At 48.4% G+C, this 23,806-nt stretch overlaps 1 protein-coding gene across 5 annotated transcripts; it reads left to right on the top strand.

Annotated features, from left to right (window-relative positions):
- Positions 1 to 1,225: 1,225 nt before the first annotated feature.
- On the top strand, positions 1,226 to 22,301 carry ARSD (arylsulfatase D). 5 transcript variants are annotated; one of them, XM_064573682.1, is made up of 11 exons: positions 1,253 to 1,363; positions 2,741 to 2,890; positions 3,004 to 3,153; positions 8,856 to 8,977; positions 11,290 to 11,412; positions 13,710 to 14,133; positions 14,317 to 14,453; positions 15,929 to 16,063; positions 17,997 to 18,159; positions 19,402 to 19,523; positions 20,882 to 22,299. In XM_064573682.1, the coding sequence occupies exons 1-11, from the start codon at positions 1,320 to 1,322 to the stop codon at positions 21,244 to 21,246; spliced, it is 1,935 nt and encodes a 644-aa protein (XP_064429752.1). In that variant the 5' UTR covers positions 1,253 to 1,319; the 3' UTR covers positions 21,247 to 22,299. The 5 variants fall into 5 exon arrangements, with proteins under 5 accessions (XP_045730083.1, XP_064429752.1, XP_045730068.1 ...); XM_045874127.3 differs by lacking the exon at positions 2,741 to 2,890 and having other exon boundaries at positions 1,226 to 1,363; positions 20,882 to 22,297; XM_045874112.3 differs by lacking the exon at positions 1,253 to 1,363 and having other exon boundaries at positions 2,067 to 2,890; positions 20,882 to 22,298.
- Positions 22,302 to 23,806: the final 1,505 nt, after the last annotated feature.

Raw genomic sequence — 23,806 nt, 5'->3', positions numbered from 1 at the left:
ACGAAATGAGGAGTAAAGATCCTCCGGCCATGGGGATTTCCATCACCGGACCCCAGCCCCACCTGGAGGAGGCTGCTCTGTCCCTATCCAGAGTTCACAGTCCCAGTGGAAGGTATTTCTGTACCAAATGGATTTGCAGACAAAGGCCAGGTGAGCACCAAGTATAAGTAGCCCTGAGAAGGTGTGACAGGGGCCAATTTAAAGAGTGTAGGTTTATTAACTCTTTTCAAGCGATTATTCTCAGTGAATGGCTGCCTTAGAAATTTAGGGAAACCCAGAATTTGGGGGCTGTGCTGGGTATTCAGTGTTCTTCCGCTCTGAATTGGGAGGTCACTGCATGAAGACCAAGCTCCCAGGTCACTGGCTTTGCACTGGACATGCCCAGGATGGGACACCAGCAGGATGGGGATTTTATTCCAGACCCCACACCCAAGTCCCTCTCTCTGCACACACACACCCCTGCGCCCCATCACTATCACTCTGCTGAGGCCACCAAAACAACCACCAAGGCAGTAGCCTTAACCCCGTAAATTTATCCCTTCAAAGCTCTGGACGGGTGAAGTCCGAGATCAAGGCGTGGACAGGTTGGGCTTCTGCGGAGGCCTCTCAGGAAATGTGAGCTAACTATCTCTGCCAATTCAAAGGCAAAAAGGTCTTTTCTCCAGACAGATCCTTCAGAAATGAGTTTTCAAGAAACACCCCCAGGAGAGTTAAGGCAACCTACCCCAACCCCCAAGCTTTTGGCAAACCTTAATTCGCAATTACTATCTCCACAAAATGCAGAACTGAGTTGGAAAGGGAAAAAGAGACCTCGGGGCAGCTAATGGGCTCCAGGACGTGGATATGACCACCAGGTAGACCCCAGATGTCAAGTCCCTGGGTGCGGGTCTAACTAGCCTAGGTCACATTTAACCCCTGCCCCCACCTTGGCCATAGAGAAGGGGGCTGGCATCCTGGACCCTAGTGAAACAATTCGCATCCAGGCAGCCTGCTTGCACGCGGCCAATCCCCAGACCTTTCGAGAGCTTGCTGGAAAAGGGGGCTCCCTGGCCGAGGGCTGCTGGGGTTCCCCGAGTGCAGGCCCAGCCGGGATTTAGCATCCTCTCCTCCACCCCAGTCTCCCGGGAGTGCCCGCCCCGAGGCGACTGGGACTCGGAAAACCGGTTTCCAAGATCAATTCCCGGAAGGCCCGGGGCGACAGGAGATTAAACAGATTGGGGCGGGACCCGGCCCTCCCGCCCGCAGGGCTCCGCTGCGTGGGCGGGTCCCGGCACCTGGTGCTGGGGACAAGGTCCTGCGCGCCCGGCCCGCGCGCGGCCATGGGACCCAGGGCTCCGAGGGGACGCAGCGCGCCAGCTGTCAGGTGCGCGGGGCCCGAGGACGCGGCCCCCACTCGGGACGGGGATGGGGGCTTGGGGAGGTGCACACTGCGCGAGAGTGGTCTCCGCGACGCGCGCGCGGTGTGTGCGCCTTGGAGTCACCAGAACGCAGCTAGACGTCCGTCCCGCAGTCGGAGGGGCGCGGGACCAGAGAGCTGGTTGGAGGGGAGGGCAGACGAGGCCAGACGGAGGGAAGTGGGGGGCGGCCAGCGGAAGGGGAACCGCCGGGCTGGTGCTCGGAGGCCACGCCCCGGCAGAGAGAGGCCTGGTCCCCATCCCCCACTGCGTAGGACGCGCTCCCTCGTCCCGAGTACCCCCCACGAGCAAGGCATGCCCCCCGAACACTCTCCCCCTCAGAGCGCTGCGGCGTGCCCCCTGGGTCCAGCACGTGCTCCCAGCCACCCACCCCCGGAGTGCGGCCGTGTCCACAGACCCCACTCTCTACGACAGGCCCGGCCCCCGCCTTGATTCCGTACCCCCCAACAGCACGGCGGCGTCCCCCTCTCTAGCACACGTTCCCCCCCCCACGCCCCACTCCTTTCCTTCCCCCATCCCCGCCTCGTTCGGCCCCCCACCCCATCCCAGCACGGCCGCACCCTCCCCCACTCTGAGACACTTCCGACCCAGCCCCTGGATCCCCGCCTCCCAGAGCGCGCCTCTTCCTCCTTGCACGGCCCCGCCCCTGCCCGGCCCGGTCCCCCAGCTCGAGCCCCAACCCTAAAAACCTGCGCAGTCCCCCAGGACCCCTTCGCCGGAGCGCGGCCGTGCCCCCTCCTACTGCTCCCCACCGCCCTCTAAGACGCGCCAGGCCAGCTCCCCGCCCGGAATGCGGCCGCCCCCTCAACCCTCCGCCAGGCCCTGTCCCGCCGGGCCTTCCAAGTCCCTGTCCCCGTGCTGCGGACTGCGGGCGCACCAGGGCGCAATCAGGGGACCGGGCAGCACTGGGGGCCCTGCCGGGGGACTCCGGGGCACGCTCGAGCTGCCAGCCAGCAGCCAGGAATAAGGATCAGGGCGCTCCAGGCCCCGCGTCCCTCCCGGTTTATGGGGCGGGCAGGGCCGGGGATCCGTGTCCGGGACGCCCCAGATCCCTTGTCCCGCGCGGTCGCGGGTGCGCCCCGGCCTCGCCGGCAACGCGCGCTCCAGGCCCGTGTTGTGTCTCCCTGTCGTGGCTGGGGTGCTTTGAATCCCACATTCTTCCTTTTAAAACGCATGTCTCCCGCTGCTCCAGCCCTCTGGGTCCGCCTCCCTCCTGTGCGGTCGCTCCGGGGTCGACCGGCGCGCTCTGGCCTCCTGTGCGCCGGGAAAGGGAGGAAGGCGCGGCCCGGAAGGCAAGCGCTCAGCCCTCTGATCCTGCCCTTTAGGGAGCGCGCCACACCAGTAGCAGGATTAATGACCAAGGGGAGGGGAGGAGGTACCTGGACAAAGCCCTCGCGCGTTCCCGTTTTCTGCTCCGCGTGTCAATGTGCGAGCAGTCAGAACAAAAGGAACCAGCACCTGGATGGGATCCCTCGGTAAATCCTAATTTAGGGCAAATGCATGTGCCTTCCCAGCAAGCCGCTTTGAAATACCGACTGAGCATTCCAGATCGTCGACGTTAATTTTGGCCTTTTTTTTGCCTCTCCAGGGACTCTTTGTCGGTTCTACTCCTTCTATGTTTGCTCTCGAGGACTTCCGAGTTAAATGTTGCAAATGCCTTTAAACCCAATATTCTACTGATAATGGCAGACGATCTTGGCATTGGGGATCTTGGTTGCTATGGGAACGATACGCTCAGGTATAATGTCCTGGTGATGCTGGGGGTCCTGGTGCTGTGTGTGTGTGTGTATGTGTGTGTGAGGGGCTGCATCTGGCTGAATGATGCATTTAAAACGTGCCTGTGGTGGGAAATTCCTTAGCGCATCAGATCTGAACACCCAAGAAATTATTTTTTGATCGGGAAGCGGGGTCCTAAACTGAAATGTTCAAACAACGCGGCACCCTGGTGGGTGGGTGTATTCCTTTCTTATGGCTGCCTGAACAAAGGACCTCCAATGGAGTAATTTTAGACAACAGGAATTTCTTCTGTTTCAGTCCTGGAGACCAGAAGTCTGAGATCCAGGCGGGATAGGGGTGCTGAGATCCAGGTGGGGCAGGACCATGCTCCCTCCCAAGGCTCCAGGGGAGGGTCCTTCCTGTCTCTTCCAGCTTCTGGGGCTCCAGGCATCCCTGGGCTCATGGCCGTGTTCCTCCCATCTCTGCCTCCGTCCTCATGTGGCTTCTCCTCTGTGTCCGTGTCTCTTCTGTCTCTTACAAGGACACCTGTCATTGGATTTAGGGCCACCCTGATCCAGGATGAGCTCATCTCAGATCCTTAACTAATTACACCTGTAAAGACCCCGTTTCCAAGTCACAGGTCCTATTCACAAATACTGGGGATTAGGATGTAGCAGCTCTGCCCCTGCGGCTGCTATTCACCCATGGGGGGAGCTTAGTGCACATTCACAGTATGCAAGCTTCTACACCAGCCCTGCTGGCAAACATGTGGACGATGATGTTTGCGTGGTCTATGCAACAGGAGGAGAAAAGGAAGCAAAGCACCTCATTCCCTTTCTTTTAGGAAGGCCACCACCCCAGTATCATACAATCTGCCTTGGGACTGGCCTACAGAGACCCGGGCCCACCCCCTTTGGTTGCAGTCTTCCCGACTGCAGCAGAACTCTGCCCTGTGTATGCAGGGATCTTCCTTCCCCATGCTGAGCCTGCCCAGTTGTACTTGCCAGACAGGCCATTCACCCAGTGAAACTGGACAATTCATTGGCTTCTGGTATCTTCAGAGAAGTGCATCCATCACCACGGTGCATTTTAGAATATTTTCACACCCCAAGAGAACGCCTTGCCCTCTCCGAGCCATCTCTCCCTGTAATGGACTGAATCGTGTCCCCCGGGATTCGAATCATGAATTCCTAACCCCTCAGGACCGTTTGCGGCCTGCCGCTTTGGGTTAAGAAAATGTAAGCCATTAAGAAATTAAGAAACTGGGAGTGCATGCCCAATACCACCACTAGGGGGGCAGCGCCCATGATTATTATTTTTTTTTTTTTTATGTCCAGTGTTTCGCCTTCCAACTAAAATATAGGCCGAGTGGAAGGAGGGTCTTTGGGGGCATCCTAAAGCCGGCAGGGATATTCTCTTAATTTAATGCATTGACTCATTGATGAAGACATTGAGCCAACAGACCACATGGGTTGCAGGGCGCCCCTTACCGACGTGGGGGCCATGCCCTTCGCGATCCGCCTATAAGGAATGTGGGCATTCTGCACAAACCTACCACACTTCCCTGGTGTTCAAAATGTTGTCTCCACCGCATGTCCACCCACCCCAACATGAGCACGGCACACCCCGTTTAACAGTTCTGTCCAAGTAAGCTCTCAAGGCTGACAGGTAGAGGACTTAACTTGGGTTTAAGAACCACCCGGTTTAGAGAAGCTGTCTTTGCTTTCGAGCACATGCTGTAAGGCCTCCTTCCCTTCATCCTTAGGAGATTTGCTATGACACTGTTCCAACTCCTTTAGCACATAGTAAGTGAAGCTTCACTGGTAAGCCGTCCCGTAGAATTCTCTCCAGCAACCACGGTATTCACTGTGCATGCCTAAATACGCTGGAAGGCGCTTGTGTTCGAAATCAGGTGAGACACCCTTGTTTGCCAATCACTCTGGTCGCGCATGTGGGCCACACCAGGTCTGTCTTTCATATCTGGCCTCGTAAGAAATGGAAGTTGAGAACCCATGAGCTGTGTGATGAATGTGTAGTTACCAAGGGTCAGCGGAACAGGAAGTCAGGACAGAAGAGGGGGCCCCGGGACTGGCTCTGTGGCCCCAACCCTGCTTCTGAATAGCTGTGCCATCAGTCACACGTCCAGCCTCGGTTCCCCCGCTTGATATAAGGCCATTGGATGATCTCCATGTTTCCTTCTGGGTCCATGATGCAAAACATGGAAGGGACCCCCTGATGCTCAAACAGCAAAGCCACACCAGACATGTGTGAATGACGGAGACAAGTCTGTAAGTACATGTGAAACCTGCTCGTTTTATTAGCATAATAGGAAGAAAAGATCTCTCTTCTTTCAGGAAAATCTCATACATGCCCTGCCCCTCCGTTCCTTTCATGAGAGTCACTGGGCTGTTTCTCAGCATATTTATATCATTCTCAGACACTATCATACTTTCTCTCTGTTTTTAAAATGAAAATATCCCACAGGCCAGAGGGTTATTTAAAAGGAAAAGAATGCATAAAAAATGAAAGGCACTTGAGAGTAATATTTTAAGATTATATTTGCCAATCAACTTGGTTAGGGAAAGAAGGAAATCACATAAATTGATTGAGAAGCACAGAATTTAAAATCAGTAGCATTTTTCCTGTTTGAAGGTATCTTTTAACAAGTAGAGGGATGAGATTCTGCAGAAGATTTCGATGCTGAGGTTGAAACCTGTGCTGTTTTTCATTCTGTTCCACAATGTAGATAATCATGAAGACATCTGTAAGAGATAAATACTTGAAAGAAGAGAGAGAGATAGCTAGACAGACAAATGGATGTATGGATGGATGGATGGATGGATGGAAAGATGGAAGGAAGGAAGGCAGGCAGGAAGGGTAGAAAGATGGATGGAGGGATGGATGGATGGATGAATGGATGGATGGAAGGAAGCATGAAAAGAGGAGTGAATAGATAAGTGAATGAATGGATGGATGGAAAGATGGATGGAAGGATGGGTAGATAGATGATAGATAGATTGGTAAATAATAGATGGACTATTGGATATCAAACTAGAGATGAGTGAATGAATGCATGGATGGAAAGATGGATGGAAGGATGGGTAGATAGATGATAGATAGATTGGTAAATAATAGATGGACTATTGGATATCAAACTAGAGATGAGTGAATGAATGCATGGATGGAAAGATGGATGGAAGGATGGGTAGATAGATGATAGATAGATTGGTAAATAATAGATGGACTATTGGATATCAAACTAGAGATAGAACTTTGGTAAACTGAAAAATAGGTCAGAGCTAATATAATTATACCTAATTAGTAGAATCCTATAAGCCCTTGCAATTCATGTTCATAGTTTAGTCAAAAAAAAAGTAAATTTTTACAGTTGGGTTATTGAAAACAACCAGCATGAGTACAGAATGGGTGATTTTTTTTTTTTAAGATTTTTAATTTATTTATCTGAGAGAGAGAATGGGAAACAGAGAGCATGAGAGGGGGAGGATCAGAGGGAGAAGCAGACTCCCTGCCGAGCAGGGAGCCCGATGCGGGACTCGATCCCGGGACTCCAGGATCATGACCTGAGCCGAAGGCAGTTGCTTAACCAACTGAGCCACCCAGGCGCCCCCAGAATGGGTGATTTTTAATAACAGCATTTCTATTTCGGTTGGTTGCAATTTTAAAGAGTCAAAGGTGACCAAAGTGGCCAGAACAGTCTTGACTGACACGGCTATTCTCCAAAAACAGAAGCACGGCAGGGCCCCAGCAGCTGCCTGAAGGAGCGGGTATCTGAAATAGTAGCTTCAGCTGTGGTTTCTGGGCATGCAGGAGGGGCCTGGAAGCCACAGCTGAGTGAGTACAGACAACAGTTTGCGCACAAGAGGGAGAAGGGCACTCTCTATCTTTAAATACGAACAAAGCCATCAGAAAAAAAGCTTTAGTGGTCACAAAGTGGACGGGTGGTTGTGAACTATCGGAAAATCTATGATGAATGGAAGATGGGAGCCTGAGGATGGAGGTGCTTGAGCCACAACCCCCAGAATGCCACACTCGGTGGATTTTTTAAGTCACACGGATAAGGTGTGACTTAAGGAGGTATTAAACCCTCCTCTGGCACTTCCTAGCTCCAGGGACGGACAAGTGGCTCAATCTCCCAACTTTGCTTGCCTCCTTGCAAACAGGGAGATCACTCCGATGACTAAGAAATAGTTGGGATGAAAGATAACACAGGGATTCCAAAAATGCAGCTTTTCACTTTAATAATCTCCAAAGGTGTTATATTATTATATTACTACACTAACTCAGAACTTACTTAGTGACCTCCCATGCATTTACACCAAACATCTTTTGAACACTTTCCTTCTGCCCATGACCTCTGTGCTTAACCAGCTTCGAGGATTTTGAAGAATACACATAATTTTTCTTTTTTTTTTTTCAGACAATATATACTATGTTCACTCAGAGGGATCAAAACAAAAGCAAAAATTAAAACTAAAAATGTGTTCTTCAAAATTGGCAATACCATCTGAGTTAGTAAGAAAGGTATTTACCAACGTTTGGAGAATGGTCTTGGCCGTGGTCTTGATGCGTCTGAAAGTTCTTGAACCCAAAAGCCCACAGTAGGACTTTGGGATGCCCGCTGGCTCCTAGAAGTCCTTCAGTTGGCCTATAGCTCCTTCAGGATTCATCTTATTTCTATCCTCTCTCCACAAAACTTATGGACAGGGACCCTCTGGGACACCTGGCATCCTTCCACTAGCAAGCAGTTTGGGTCACAGGGATTTGGAAGTGGCTTGTGTCCAAGAAAATAGCATCCACTAGCGCTATGACTCAGCCTGGGGCTGCCCAGACCCTCAACAAAGCCATGGTCACTTCTGCGTGCTCTGGGAGAACAGGGACACTTAGAGGCTCTTCTCCCTGGTAGATGATGGTTGTGGACCACTCTCAGCTCCCTCAGCGCCCTCCACCAACACTCATACTCGGCAAAGAAGCCCTCCACACATGCCTCAAGTCCCCTCCAAAGATCCCTTTAACCTTGGGGCCATTGGACCACCTGCCCAGTAAAGAAGTTTTAGGTATCGGCTCTCAAAGATTCTATTCCAGCCAATATAAATATTCCAGCCAGTGGCTTCAGTCTTCATGTCTTCCTGTCTCTCTTTAATCCACTTGCTCTCTGCTAGTTAACCCTTCCACGTGGAAACCTGGTGGTGTAGGCAGGAAAGGGGCACTCCTTCCCCATTCAATTGGGAAGACGCTTTCCCGTTTGTGAAATAGAGCATGCTCACAGAGGAGCAAAGAGTAGCAAGCTCTGAAAGACCCACCTTCCTGGCCACAACTTCCTGGCTGACAAAAGCAGACACCAAGAGCAAGATGGTGCACAACTCTTATCACTACACACAGCAAAAGCATCAAGGGAAGCTTGTTCCTGGCCACCAAGACCTTTGGGTGATGTGGTGGGCTGAGATGGTGGCTGTGCACGCAGTGGGTTGGGCCGCAGTCCCGGACCGGGGAGAAGGGCTCAGCACCTTCTGCAGCAAGTGGTCCTCAGTACATGTGCTCATGCTGGTTGTTTTGGGGGTGGGTCCGTCTGCCTCTGCAAGACACCATATGCAACTAATTGTAAGACCCTCAAGAAATACTCATGTACTCCGTGCCGTGCCTTTTGGTGCAGGGATCCCTGTAAGCATCCATCTTGACGGAGATGTTTGTGTGTGGTTTGCACAGGACACCCAATATCGACCGGCTTGCAGAAGAAGGTGTGAGGCTCACCCAGCACCTCGCGGCCGCCCCCCTCTGTACCCCCAGCAGATCTTCCTTCCTCACGGGGAGGCACTCCCTCAGATCAGGTCAGTGTTGTGGGGATGACTGAGAAAGGGGCATGTCTGTGTCCACTCATTACTTGTCCTTAATATTATTAGCGGTGGTTGAGATCCAGGGAAAATGGTGCAGATATAATCTGTGGTGGCATCACCTAGAACTTACATAAAGAATACTGTGTTTTAGGTAGTCATGCAATGATTTGGTTGATTGGGAATTCAGAGTCTGGAACTCTCCAAGGGTAGCTGGTTATGGTTGACATTGTATTTATTTGTTTAAATATTTTAGTCGATCTTGATGTGTAGTCATGATTTCAGACAGGCTCTGAGAGAGCATGTAGGGAGCTGAATAATGGTCCCCGAAGATCCCACATCCTAATTCCCAGGGTGGGTGAATGTTTCCTTATATGGCAAGGGGGACTTTGAAGATGGGATTAGGTGAAGGATCTTCAGATGGGAATGTTATCCTAGATTATGCAAGTGGCCCAGTGTCATCACAAAGGTCCTTCTAAGGGGAAAGCAGAAGGGTCAGAGTCGGAGAGGGGCAAAGAAGAGGTTGGTGAGATGCACTGTGAGGCTGCAGGAGGGGGCCCTGATTTGTTTGTCAGTCTGCTTAAGCTGAATGCATGCACACCCTGTGACCCAGCAATTCCTAAGTAGGTGCCCAACATGTACACACATGCACGTTCTACAAAAGATGGAATGAGAACGTTCACAGCAGCATTGTTTGTACGGTGCAAACACGGACACAGTTCATCAGCCGAAGAGTAAGTTAATAAACTGGTACATTCACATACTGGAATATTGTTGTATTAGTCTGTCTGAGCTGCCGTACATAATACCACAGAAGGACCAGCCTAATCAACAGAGATTAATTTTCTGATCATCTGGGAGGCTGGGGGTCTGACATCCAGGCGGGGCTGGAGGCTGGGAGTCTGAGATCCAGGCGTGGGCAAGGCTGGTTCCTCCTGAAGCCTCTCTCCATGGTGTGTAGACTGCCTCCTCCCTCTGTCCTCCCATGGTCGTCCCTCTATGAGTGTCTGTGTCCTCAGCTCCTCTTCTTATAAGGACCCCAGTCCTATGGGGTCAGACCCCACCCCGATGACCTCATTTTTACCTCTTTAAAGACCCTATCTTCAAACACAGTCACATTCTGAGGTGCTGGGGGTCAGGTCTCTATGTGCAAGATGCTAGTAGCAGCCACGCTCCCCATCGAGTTGTGACAACCAAAAATGTCTCCATGCATTGCCAAATGTTCCTTGGGGGTCAGAATTACCTTTGGTTGGGAACCATTGCCATAGATAGATCATGGATAGAAGATATTGATAGATATAGATAGATAGATAGATGATAGATAGATAGATAGATAGATAGATAATAGATTGTTTGATAGATGATAGATTAATAGATTGATAGATGATAGATAGGTGGATAGATGATAGATGAATAGATGGGTGGGTGGGTGGATGGGTGGATGGATGGATGGATAGAGATAGATGGTAGATATAGATAGATACATAGATAGATGATAGATGATAGATATAGATGATAGATAGATAGATAGATAATAAATTGTTTGATAGATGATAGATTAATAGATTGATAGATGATAGGTGGATAGATGATAGATGAATAGATGGGTGGGTGGGTGGATGGGTGGATGGATGGATGGATGGATAGAGATAGATGATAGATAGATAGATATAGATAGATAAATAGATGATAGATGATAGATTGATAGATGATAGATAGGTGGATAGATGATAGATGAATAGATGGGTGGGTGGGTGGATGGGTGGATGGATGGATGGATAGAGATAGATGATAGATAGATATAGATAGATAAATAGATGATAGATGATAGATTAATAGATTGATAGATGATAGATAGGTGGATAGATGATAGATGAATAGATGGATGGATGGATAGAGATAGATGATAGATATAGATAGATACATAGATAGATGATAGATGATAGATATAGATGATAGATAGATAGATAGGTAGATAGATGATACATGATAGATGAACAGATGGATGGATGGATGGATGATAAAGAGAGAGAGAGAAACAGACAGAATCTCTCATGCCAAGGCAGGGTTTCTCAACCTTAGCACTGCTGACATTTGGGCTGGATGATTCTCTGTGGTAGGGGCATCCTGGGCACCGTAGGGTGTTTCCCCTGCCAGATGCCAGTAGAACCCCTCCTGCAATTGTGACAACCCAAACCAACCCCAGACAGGGTGAAGAGTCCCCCGGTGTGGGCCAAGTTCCTCCCCAGGCAAGAACCCCTGCTGTAGTCAAGGGAGAGTGAGTGCTTGCTCTCTGCTCTGCTCCACAGGCATGGAAGCCGATGATGGGTACCGTGCCCTCCAGTGGAACGGGGGATCGGGCGGACTCCCCGCGAATGAAACCACATTTGCGAGAATCCTGCAGCAGCAAGGTTATGCAACCGGACTCATAGGTGCTCAAATGGTTCAGGGGGATGGAGAATCAACCATCAAAAGCACCTGTTTCCCAACAAGGCGAAAACATCACGTGTCAGAACCAAAATAGGGTGCTGACCCCGTCTGATCTCTCTTGGATTGGTCACATTGTTGGAATTTCTGTCATTGACAAGCAATTTTAATTCAACATCTTGCGAGATTTGCCTCTTTCCTTCCATTCCCAGGCTTTGTATTAGGGGCTGGTCTCATAGGCACCCCACTGCATGGCACCCCCCAAAACTCCAGCCTCCAGAAGGAAAGCAGGTGTTCAGCAAAACCACATTGTGCAAACATTTTAGACACAGAGCCACACTTACTATTTAGGGAATGATGGGAATCTTCTGGAGAGCCGATTGTCACACATCATTAGTCAAGGGCCAACCTTGTAAGACCACCTGTCTGAGAACGGCACTCTGACACCTGCTAGGTGACTTCTTTACAGATGGGCGCCCACCTGTCATGGACCACAGGCTTGTGACCACTTTCGTTCCTTGCTTCAGCCTGTGGCTTTAGAAGTGGTATCCGTCTTAGAGGAATCAGAGGCCAGATGACGAGGGCGTCTTCCCCGACCCCTCAGTCAAGGGAGGGCTGGGTCAGGTCTGTGTGCAGGGGGTCCCATTCGATTCCTCACCAGCTCTTCCACACTCAGAGTCGCTGTTGAGTTCAGAAGGGACTATGACACCCCCACTTTGTCAGGGCAGTGATTGGCTGGAGGTGTGGGTAATCACCCTTACCCCCTTTTAAAATGTCCTGCTACTTTAGAAATAGAGATTATGTAGATTTACTTCCCACAGTGCTGGAGGCTGAGCAGTCCAAGATCCAGATTCCGTGTCTGGTGAGGACCCTCATCCTGCTTCACAGATGACTGTCTTCTCTCTGTGTCCTCACATGTGAGAAGAAGGGGTGAGGATCTCTCTGGGGCACTAATCCCATTCACAGGGGCTCCACCCTGAGGATCTGATCTCCTCTCCAAGGTCCCACCTCCAAATACCATCAACCTCAGGGTCAGGTCTCAACATAGGAATTTTGGGGAGACGCAGATATTCAGAATATAGCATATCCCATTTTCAAGGACTTTGTATACATCTGCTCTATCGCCTATATTTCTCTTTTCAATCCTAAGAAGTAGAGCAAAGCTTCTTAGCCACGCAAATTGACTGGAACTTTCCATTACCAACTCACCACCGTTGGGTCAATGTCCTTGACCCCACAACAACCCAGGTATCTCCTACTCTGTGGGTGGAATTGTGTTTAAAACTAGATGAGTAGATTTATTTTGTGTTTACTGGACTTGCAGACCTGTGTATCGGTTCGTTCTGTGAATCTTTATTCTTCTCGTGCACACACCCCATCTATATTCAGACAAGGCTGTTCTTCACATTCCAAATGGTAGAAAGTGGACAAGATGGAGACCGTCCTGTATACTTTTCGTCTCCACCTATTTCACCCCATCTCAGCATTTTCACTTTCATAAATGTAAGCAGGCATATGAAGGAATGTCCCTGGGCTTGGAACTAAAACCAATCCTACAAGTTCTGAAGACTCTTTGTGAGTCATGGGAGGGAAGAGCAGGGCAGGGACCCAGTTTAACCTCTGCACTTGGAAATTATGGCAAGTAGTACCTTGGACCCTTTTCTGTTCTATCTTGTAGCTAAATTTAAGCTGGCTGAGCATCTGGAGAGAACCCAATTCTATATATCCTGCTAGAATTTGATAGATGGGCTTCCTCATGTTCCATCTCAATGATATTATAAAATTACTGCCTTTGGAAAAAATCTATTATAAGCAATTCTTGCTTACTAGTTATTAGAGTGAGTCAGTTCCTTCTGCTCTATCATAAGATTATTCTAGAGCCAGCTCCTGTTATCAAGTAGTTGTCTTTTAAGTAAGAAATATCGTAAGTGATGTTTTCTGAGTTATTTAATAGCAGAATAGTCTAGGGTTGCAAATTGTAATTCCCAACAGTCCAGAAAACCTTAAACCTTTAATCTTCTTTTTCTTTAAACCTTTAATCTCTTGATAACGATCATGACCTCCATACGTTTGTTCACTATCTGCAAAGTGCAATGTAACCATTTAAAAATACACCAGTATCAAACATTCATTTTATTCCTTTCTATCTCAAATTTATATCATGTTCCTTTTTTTTTTTCAGATTTTGCTGTTTGCATACCTTTATTTTCATTGGAGCATCCAAATTATTGAGAAGGTGATTGGTATCAGACAGAGTGCCTTCCATGTGTGTTCTTGTTTAACTTCTTGCTCTTATTTTCAGGAAAATGGCACCAGGGTGTGAACTGTGAATCCCGCACCGACCACTGCCACCACCCACTGAACCACGGATTTGACTATTTTTATGGCATGCCTTTCACGCTTGTGGATGACTGTCAGCCAGGCATGCCCCCGGGACTGGACGCCACGACTAGAGCCCGGCTGTGGCATTACACCCAGATGGCGGCACTGGGGGTACTGACTGTTGCTGTTGGTAAGACTTGGAGGTTAATCTCTGTGTCCTGGAAGGTAGTTCTGGGTGCAGCCAGCCTCGTCTTCCTCTTCTTCATCTCCTGGTACGCCAGCTTTGGGTTTGTGCGTCGTTGGAACTGTATCCTGATGAGAAACCATGACGTCACAGAGCAGCCCATGGTTTTGGAAAGAACGACGAGTCTCATGCTACACGAGGCAATTTCCTATATTGAAAGGTAATCCCAATTTTAAAGAGGAGGTGAGTTCTCATAGCACCCGAGTCTCTTTATCATCTTTGGAATTTCTTAAACCAGCCCCGATGGGGAGATGAGTTTCAAGGACTCAAATGGATCAAATACTGTTGAAACAGGATCAAATACAGGTGTCATCGTGTCCGAAGTATGTTTTTCTTCTTTCAGAAATAAGCACAGGCCATTCCTTCTCTTCGTGTCCTTGCTGCATGTACACATTCCCCTGGTAACCACAAAACAGTTTCTTGGGAAAAGCCAGCACGGCTTATATGGCGACAACGTGGAGGAGATGGATTGGCTTGTAGGTAAGTCAAGGCACAGCCGCGCTTCATTCAGTCTTGGCCTCACCACTGAACTTTGGTAACAGATGGGCCACCTCACTATGAACCAACTTGCAATAAAGAATAAGAGAAAAGGCGGGGCACCTGGGTGGCTCAGTTGGTTAAGCGACTGCCTTCGGCCCAGGTCATAATCCTGGAGTCCCGGGATCGAGTCCCGCATCGGGCTCCCTGCTCTGCGGGGAGTCTGCTTCTCCCTCTGGCCCTCCCCCCTCTCGTGCTCTCTCTATCTCATTCTCTCTCTCAAATAAATAAATAAAATCTTTAAAAAAAAAAAAGAATAAGAGAAAAGGCAAAGAATAGGGAGAAAATTTCCCATATCATTCATGTGCTCCTTCAGCACTTCCGATCCCTCAGCCTACTTCTGCACAAAATCATCCTACAAAGTGTATTATTTAAAGCCATCATGAGGGGCACCTGGGTGGCTCAGTCGGTTAAGCATCTGCCTTGGGCTCGGGTCATGATCTCAGGGTCCTGGGATCGAGTCCTGCATCGGGCTCCCTGCTCAGTGGGGAGTCTGCTTTTCCTTCTCCCTCTGCTCCTCCCCCATCTTTGTGCTCTCTCTCTCTCAAATAAATAAATAAAATCTTAAAAAAAATAATAAAGCCATCTTGAGACATTGCAGAAAGTGAAGCAAGAACACTATCGTTCAGGGCAACAGACCAACATCACTGTGGCCTGGAGAAAACCTGGAGAGATCCAGCGAGATTATAGATTGTTTGTTTTCACATTGCAGTATAGTTGATACATAGTGTTACCTTAGTTTCAAGTGTATATAGATTCTTAAAAGAATGTAGACATCTAAATCCTTGCAGGATCCAAGGACTTATCCTGGGAGAAGCATAGTGCTAGAGTAGACCAAGTAAAGAGGCAAACAATCCCAAAATGGGAGGGTAGATTACATCATGCTTTAAAAACATGCATTTCCACTGCTGTACATGCCCGTGTGGTGTAAAATCTTTACTTTCAGTGCTTTAGATGTGCATTTGGTCTCCGTAGATAAAGCGAGTGCTTGGCTTGTAGATGGCTCCACTCTCCTGAGCCTTGGCCCCCATATGCCAACACCCACAGATGGCTCACAGCTCTGGCTTCCTCCTGTCTTGACAGGCTTGTCCCATCAAACCCTTTCTCACCACGTTCCCACCCCCATGCACTCATTATGGACACGCGTATGCATGCCAACAATGCCCATTCAGAACACTCCATTGCTGGCATATTGGCTTTAGGTGTTTATTCTGTTTTCTGTGTTAGTAGCACTAATGATCACTAGTGATACCTTTGTAAACAAGATTCTGAATCCTGTGGTATGAGGAAAATCAGATAGGGGTTCACACTTTGTCATCACATTCATAACGACAGTCTCTTGGTGACTGCAAATTTGGGTTGAATTCGCTGATGCTGTTTCTTTGGCTCTGTCCTGAATTGTTCTATTTCTCTTAAAGGTGAAATCCTTAAAGCCGTTGACGTAAATGGTTTGAAAAACATGACATTCACATATTTTACCTCTGATCACGGAGGACATTTGGAGGCAAGGGACGAACGTGGCCAGCTGGGGGGATGGAATGGAATATTCAGAGGTGAGACCAGTGGATGTTGGGGGTTAAAAGTCAGATATGTGACCCATCAAATGATTCCCAGTGATACAGGCTGGAGAGCAAGCAGAAGGGGAAAAGAGTCTGTGCTTTCAAAGGGGGATTTTCTTGAGCAGCTCCTATACACCAAAATCTATCCAGATGCTAAGAGAGAGAAAAAAAAAGATACCTGCACTTCCCTTAAAGAATTCACATTTTAGTAGAAGAGTGAGATATACAAATAAAATTAAGATAAAATTAAAATAAATGCCATCCTAAATCAAGGGTAGTGCAGTAACTATAACCTTAGTTATATGTGTCCCTGTACTCCACAACATCATGCAAGATTTAGGGCGTGATACCTTTATATTGTCATCTTAAAAGTCTGATACAATTGTTCTGCATGATTCATGGATTCCATATTTATGAATTCATTTACTTGCTAAAATATATCTGTAACCCCAAAAATCAATACTTGCAATGCCTTTGCACTCATTTGAACAGCAGTAAAAATATTGGTCGCCTGACATGCGTGTTCTCAACTAAGGTTGGATGACGTAACCCTGTGCCTACAATTTCATCTCTCAGACTATAAACATGTGTCCTTTTCACGGTCTCTTTAGTGGCCACGTTTTTATAGTTTTGTTTGCTTTTTATTGGTGACTTTGCTACTTCAAATAGCTCCCAACCGTACTTCTGAAGGACTGTTCCCTGTTTCCAAGGGCAAGAAGCTTGCAATGTGCCTTATGGAGAAAATAGGTGTGTTAGATTGGCTTCATCCAGAGGAATTCCATTGCTGTTGGCCATGAGTCCAATGCGAATGAATCACAATATCTACTCAATAAGGAGTCTTTAAACCAAAACACGCAGAAATATACTGATTGGCTGATGAAAATACGGGGACCAGAGTCTCCCTGGAACTGAGCCCTATATTACACCTGAGAGTCGTGGTTCAATATGAGCTAACTGGTGTTTGTGGCGACTTTGTAGAACATCACTCCAGGGAATGAGAGTCAACTGTATATGTTCCTATGACTTGGAAGTGGCTTTTTCCTCCAATCCTCCATATACATCCCCAAGCTGTACAGTAGATTCTCGTCATTCCCGGTGGTATGTTCTACAAACAGCCTACCCCTTGATTTCCAACTGGGACCCAGAACAGAGTACCCACCAAGCCACACCTGACTCCCAACATACAGAAGGGAGACCTAATACACAGGAGTGAGACTGCTGATTTGCAGTAACTTGTTACGCAGCAGTACAAGACAAAGGCAAGCCCGTTATAATTTTTGAGCTGCAACAAAGAAGTATTTATTTAGCAAGATTCTGAACACATCCCTCCCTGTTTACAACTCTCCTTCTGTAACATAGGATTGCTTTGATTTCCATACCCAGAGTTCTTAGGAAGTGGAAGCACGTTGTCTAATGCTCAATACTTATATGCATTTCCCAAAGAGCCAACCTGGGCCCCAACTTACTGCTAAGGGTCCCAGAAATGAAGAAGAACCAGGAAAAGGGGTAAAGGAACAGGTGTATGGTATGGCGAGCAGGTGGGAGAGGAGGAGAAGGGGGTCCAAGATCTAATTCCTAGTCCTTTCAGAAAGAAAAAGGACAGAGGAAGACAGGGACCACCAACCATGCGCAGTATGAAATCCCAGTGCCGGTTATAGCTCTGAAGCCACGCACCGCACACCCCATGTGTCCCATGGTCGCAAAGACCCGCTGAATCTCAAGAGGAGAGCATATGAACTCCACGTGCCCATAGGGATGTGACGAGGTTCTGGAATTATTGCTGCAAATGTTTTTGGGAAATGCAGGCTGCCACCGTGTGTGATTATGTGTGGGGGTGCCCAGGTACATACACACAGACAGACAGGTGCACCCAGGTGTGTGTGGATGGGACCATCTCCTGAAGAATTCTAATGGCATTTACTTACAGGTGGCAAAGGGATGGGGGGCTGGGAAGGCGGCATCCGTGTCCCAGGGATCTTCCGCTGGCCTGGGGTGCTGCCGGCTGGCCAAATGATCCACGAGCCCACCAGCCTGATGGATGTTTTCCCCACCGTGGTCCAGCTGGGGGGCGGCAATGTGCCCCAGGACAGGTACACATGTAATGAGATCTCCGTCCTCCCCAGTTCCTCAGAGCTGTCCTTTTACTATTTTACACGTAGGGGAGAAGCCCTACCACGATGTGAGAACATTCAGAAAGTTCTCACATCCTCAAATGTAGGGGGCAGCCTAAAGCAAAATAATCATACTCAGTTAAACATGATTAAATAAAACATTGGGTCCATCTACTCATTTTGCCATTTTGGTAAGATTTTATAACTCAGCACAACGGGGAGATGAAAGCATTAGAAGTCAATCCACTGAAACACATCTCCCTATGGTTTCCTGAGAGTCACTCTTGCCCGTATGTTGATGACTGACAGCGTGCTTTAAAAATGATTTATCACCTCGATATTAGCACAGGACCAAAGACTCTTGCGAATACAAGATAAAAACAAGGCAGTAAATATTTTGATAATGATTTGGTTTTACTCCATTTAAGGGAACAAATAAATACTCCTGTATAAGAGAGACAGAACCAATAGTTATATGTGCAGGTGTCTGTGTGTTTATAAAATAAGACATATATCTTATGCTCATGCATTTGTGGACAAATTGAAATCCTTATGTCGGGCCAGTGGGCTGCAAACCCAGGCAGAATTTCCCTGTTACAGTCTCAAGGCAGAATTCTACCTTCTCTGGGAAACCTCAGTCTTTGCTCTTGGCTGCCGTCAACTGATTCTGTGAGGCCCACCTTCACTGTGAAGCGCGCTCTGCTTTGCTCAGAGTGCACTGATTGTGGATGTTAACCGTGTCAAAAAAAATGCCTTCACAGCAACACTCAGGGTGGCGTTTCACCAAATCACTGAGCACCATGACCCAGCCAAGTGGACACAGAAAACGGAACCATCATAATTAGGATATAGTTAAAAGTGTTCTACAACTGTAAGGGAAAATACTACATTTGTACATTAAGTTCAGATTGAGGACTTTTTAAAAATATGGTCATGTGGCCATGACTGGCAAGGCTGGGATGGTGTGTATGTCTGTGTGCTCACTGCGTATGGAGTGCTGCATAACAAAATGACCCCACAAGTTAGTGACTTTGTGTTTAGAAACAATGACGTGCATCTTGCTCAACAACTTGCAATCTGGACAGAGTTGGGGAGACAGCTCATCTCTGCTCTTCTTGCCCCATAGCAGGGGCCCTTACAAGCTTGGAGTTTCATTTTCAGGTGCAACGCAGCCTGAGCAGCCTTGGTCTGATTTCTCCTTGTGTCTCTTTACTGAATCAGGGTGATCGATGGCCGTAGCCTGGTGCCCTTGCTTCAAGGGGCTGCTGAGCACTCTGCACATGAGTTCCTGTTTCATTACTGTGGAAAGTATCTGCATGCAGCACGCTGGCATGAGCAGGACAGTGAGTACATGCCTTCTCCTGGTGCGGGGGGTGGGGGTTGCATTAGTCAGGGTTCCCCCTGAGAAACAGAACCAAGAGTGTGTGGGATGGATGGATGGATGGAGGGAGGGAAGGTGGATGGATGGGTAGATGCATGGATAAGTGGATGGACGGATGGATGGATGGATGGATGGATGGACACATGGATGGATGGATGGTTGGATGGAAGGTGGATGGATGTGTAGATCATGGATAAGTGGATGGATGGATGGATGGATGGATGGGTGACACATGGTTGGATGGATGGACATACGATGGATGGTTGGATGGATGGATGGGTGGACAGATGAAAGATCATGGATGGATGGATAGATGAGAGATGATGGATGGAGGATTGATAGGATAGATTAATAGATAATAAAATAGATGACAGAGAGGTAGATAGGTAGATAACAGATGGATGATAGAGAGAGAAAATAAAGACAGATGTAGATGAATTGGGTGGATAGAAACGAGAGATTTTTCAAGAATTGTCTCATGTGGCTGTGGGGACTGGCACGTCTGAAATCTTCAGGGCCCGCCCGCAGTCCTGCAGGAATGGATGCTGACATCTTGAGTCCAAAGGCTAGAAACTCAGGCAGAATTTCTGTGTTGTGCTCTGCAGGCAGAATTCTTTCCTCTTTAGGGGACTTCAGTCTGCTTTCTCTTACATCCTTCAGGTGATTGGGTGGGGCCCACCCACAGTATGGAGGGCGGTCTGCTAATGTAAATGTTCATCTCACTGGGAAAAAAAAAAAAAGCAAACCCACGCCGGGAACATGTAGATTAGTCTTTGACCACGTTTCTGGGTGCCATAGGCTGGCCATAATGATGCATGAAACGCAGCATTACAGAGCAAATCTCTTTCTGAGAAGCTGAGGAGACTCAGTCTCTCATGGGGAATGTGGCTGGTGCCGGGCAAATGTACAGGGGAAGGGAAGCTGCGGGCTGCACCCCATGCCACCCTCTGATTGGCTTTATTATCTGCCATGTATGCAAATGCACCCCCTGAGGACACAGCAAGAACTTTCACAGTGTTGATGTGTCCTATTTGCTTCTGTTAATGAAGCTAGTATGGGGATGTGGAGCAATTAGAAAAGAGAGTGAAGGGTAAGAATGAAGTAAGCACGGCCTGTAGGGGTATCATCCCTGCAGGCAGCCTCACTGAGCACTTTGGGAGGAGTCCCTTTGCCTCTGTGTGCCTGGTCCACACCCTATAGACACACTTTGCAAGAACCACCTGCTTTTCTTCTCTCCTCTCTTTTTACTTGGATGGGATGTTGACGATTTCCCCAGGGCTGGTACTTAGGTCAGGTGTTCACCGCTCTGTTTGTCTTCAGGGGGAAGACTCTGGAAGGTCCACTACATGACACCACAGTTCCACCCCAAGGGGGCGGGGGCCTGCTATGGCCGAGGCCTGTGCCCCTGCTCCGGGGACGGCGTGACCCAACACAGCCCTCCTCTGCTCTTCGACCTCTCCAGGGACCCTTCCGAGGCGGAGCCCCTGTCCCCTGGCTCCGAACCCCGGTACCACTCGGTGGTAGCACTGGTGGGCGAGGCAGTGGATCAGCACAGGAAGACCCTGAGTCCTGTGCCCCCGCAGTTTTCCCTGAGCAACATCATCTGGAAGCCGTGGCTGCAGCCATGCTGCGGAACCTTCCCCTTGTGCGCGTGTGGGCAGGACGAGGTCCCCAGTGAGACATGACCTCACACTTGGCAGGATGCCTGTCATCAGACAGACGGGGCAAAACATGTTGGCGAGGATGCAGAGAAAGGGGAACCGTCTTGCACTGTTGCTGGGAATGCAAACTGGTGCAGCCACTCTGCAAAACGGGATGGAGTTTCCCCCAAAAATTAAAAATAGAGCTATCCTATGACCCACTGATTGCACTCCTGGGTATTTGCCCAAAGGAAATGAAAACAGGATCTCAAAGATACCTGCACCCCCATGTTCATAGCAAAATTCTTCAGAGCAGCCAAGACCTAGAAACAACCCAAGTGCCCGTCGATGTGGTCCATCCACAGAACGCAACACGACTCAGCCACGAGAAGCAAGGAGATCCTGCCCTTTGTGACAAAGTGGATGGAACTCAGGGACATTATGCAAAGTGCAGTAAGCCAGACACAGATCCAAAAATACCACATGATCTCACCAATTCGTGGAGTCTTAACAATAAAAGAGGGAAGGGTGTGTTCTCTCTTGGAGGGATGAAACCCCATGCTACCATCCTCTGCTTCATGGCCTCAGGATGGCTGCAGCAGCTCCAGCCACCACACAGACATTCCAGGCTGCCGGAAAAAGGGCATTCCTCCCAGCTGAGTAAGCCCCTGTGAAGGGGATTCTGCAGAGGTCCTAACCCCGGACTCCTGCTTCCGACCGTAGAAACAACTGGGAATTAAGAAATGCACTTTTTGAAGTGGGCACATACCTGCAGGGGGTAGAATCAGGGTTAGTCTCATCAGCCTAAAGGTGAGACAGCCTTTATAATGACTTGTCCGAGGTCTTTGATACATCATTTCATTGCCAAATTAAATTATTTAGCAAATTTTGAGGTTCCAGCTGGCTTATAAACCTCGAATTTCTGCAAGAAACCTCCTTTTGGACTTTTAAAAAAATTTTTCCCCCCTTTTTTTCATCCTTTATAACTTTGTCTGCTTCTCATGAGTCAGTCTTTTTAAGTGAAACTTTTTTCCGCTCGCAAAACACTGCCAATATCCAACTCTACACACATATATTTTAATGCAAAACTGACTCAGAAAATCAGACGTGCAGCAGGGAGGCGGGTGGGAGGGACGTGGGGAAAGATGCTGGGGGCTGCCTGCAGATCCACAGGGGAAGGAGGCAGCGCAGGGCCCCAGGGCGGTGATAAGCAGGACGCACTCCCGGGTCAGGGCAGAGCAGAGCTGATTTACAACCAGATGGAACAAGCCTTATCTTAATCTCCAGGGCCCCTTGTCTTTACTTGCAGCGAAACATTGGCAACTGGCCTAACCGGTTAGACCGGCTGTGGCTTAACTAAGTGTCCCCCGGAGGCAAGACAGACTTCTCCCCTCCACTGTCTGCTCTGTTGAAACCGAATTTCCTCCCACAGACCTTGGTGCTCAGTCTGCAGGCAGAGCAAACGGGGAGCTTTGCACGGACTGCTGCTGAACCCCCAGGGCTGCCTGCCAGGTTCCGTCTCTGGCTGCCCTCCTGTCCCACGCCTTTATTGCAAGCTCCGCCTGAGTGTGAGCAGACTCTGAGGGGCCTGGGGGTGCACTCGAATATCCAAACTAGGGAAATTTTGCAGAATATGGTCAGCGTTGGCTAGCCCCATAGATGAGCTTGTTACACATCCAATGGGGCGTTCCCTGTCGCAGTTGGCTGTTCACAAGCAAAAACACACATTTAGACCTTTAACCTCTCACACATCCCGAAGGATGAACGCCAAATCCACTAGAGACCCAAACGAAAAAGAGGAACTGCAAAACATCCAGAAAGAAATTCAGGGCAAAATCTTTGTCCTCTTAGGTTAGGAAGAGATTTTTTAAGGTAAGACAACCAAAGCTTGATCTGCTTTTCAAAAGTCGATAAATGAGAGTTTATCAAAATTCAAAGCTTGTGTGAAAAAAGGGAAAAGATAAGCCGCAGACCGGGAGAAAAATATTTCCAAATGAATACAACTCCACAATAAGGAGACAAACCACCTAAGAAGTGGGCAAAAGATGTGCAGTCATTTTACTAAAGAAGAAATGAATGACTAATAAGCACATACAAGGATAACTGGTCTGCATTTCCTTATTCAGGAGTGGTTGCCCGAAAGAAACGCCATTCTGCTTCAACTTGTTTGCAATCCCACACCAAAACCCATCAGCGTGGGAGCTGCTCAGGTGCATTCGGGTACCACACAATGGTTTCAGCAAGATACGACCAAGTGATAATACTACTACATCTACACACTTTCACCCACCCTGCAAAGTCACCATATCTATAGGAGCTTCTCCCTACATGGCATTTCCTCCTGCTCCCAAATAATAATTGGAAAATATTTCTAGAACAAGAAAATGTAAACACACACACACACTACCTTTTATGTACCCAAATATTAATGATAGTACAGGTCAAATCACATCTCTTGGGGACTCAAACAGTTGTGTAGTCCTGACCTGACATAGCACAGATTCTGCACTGGCCTTATTCATGTAACAACATCGTATTATACCTCTTACACAGACGATATTTAGAAACCCTCAGAATGTTTTGGACTACTCATTTATGAATAAGT

Source organism: Mirounga angustirostris, unplaced genomic scaffold (assembly GCF_029215605.1).
Source record: "Mirounga angustirostris isolate CCGP_5_RB_7025 unplaced genomic scaffold, mMirAng1.0.hap1 SCAF_11, whole genome shotgun sequence".
NCBI lineage: Eukaryota > Metazoa > Chordata > Mammalia > Carnivora > Phocidae > Mirounga > Mirounga angustirostris.
The sequence above is the reverse complement of the archived record's forward strand: the minus strand, read 5'-3'. Positions and strand labels throughout refer to the sequence as shown.

What these genes read in the sequence shown, in the direction of transcription:
- ARSD (XM_045874112.3), top strand. Translation starts at nt 2,421, where the DNA reads ATGGGGCGGGCAGGGCCGGGGATCCGTGTCCGGGACGCCCCAGATCCC. An exon ending in TATGGGAACGATACGCTCAG is followed by an intron (nt 3,154 to 8,855) that starts GTATAATGTCCT and finishes TGGTTTGCACAG; the next exon opens with GACACCCAATATCGACCGGC. An exon ending in ATGGAATGGAATATTCAGAG is followed by an intron (nt 16,064 to 17,996) that starts GTGAGACCAGTG and finishes ATTTACTTACAG; the next exon opens with GTGGCAAAGGGATGGGGGGC.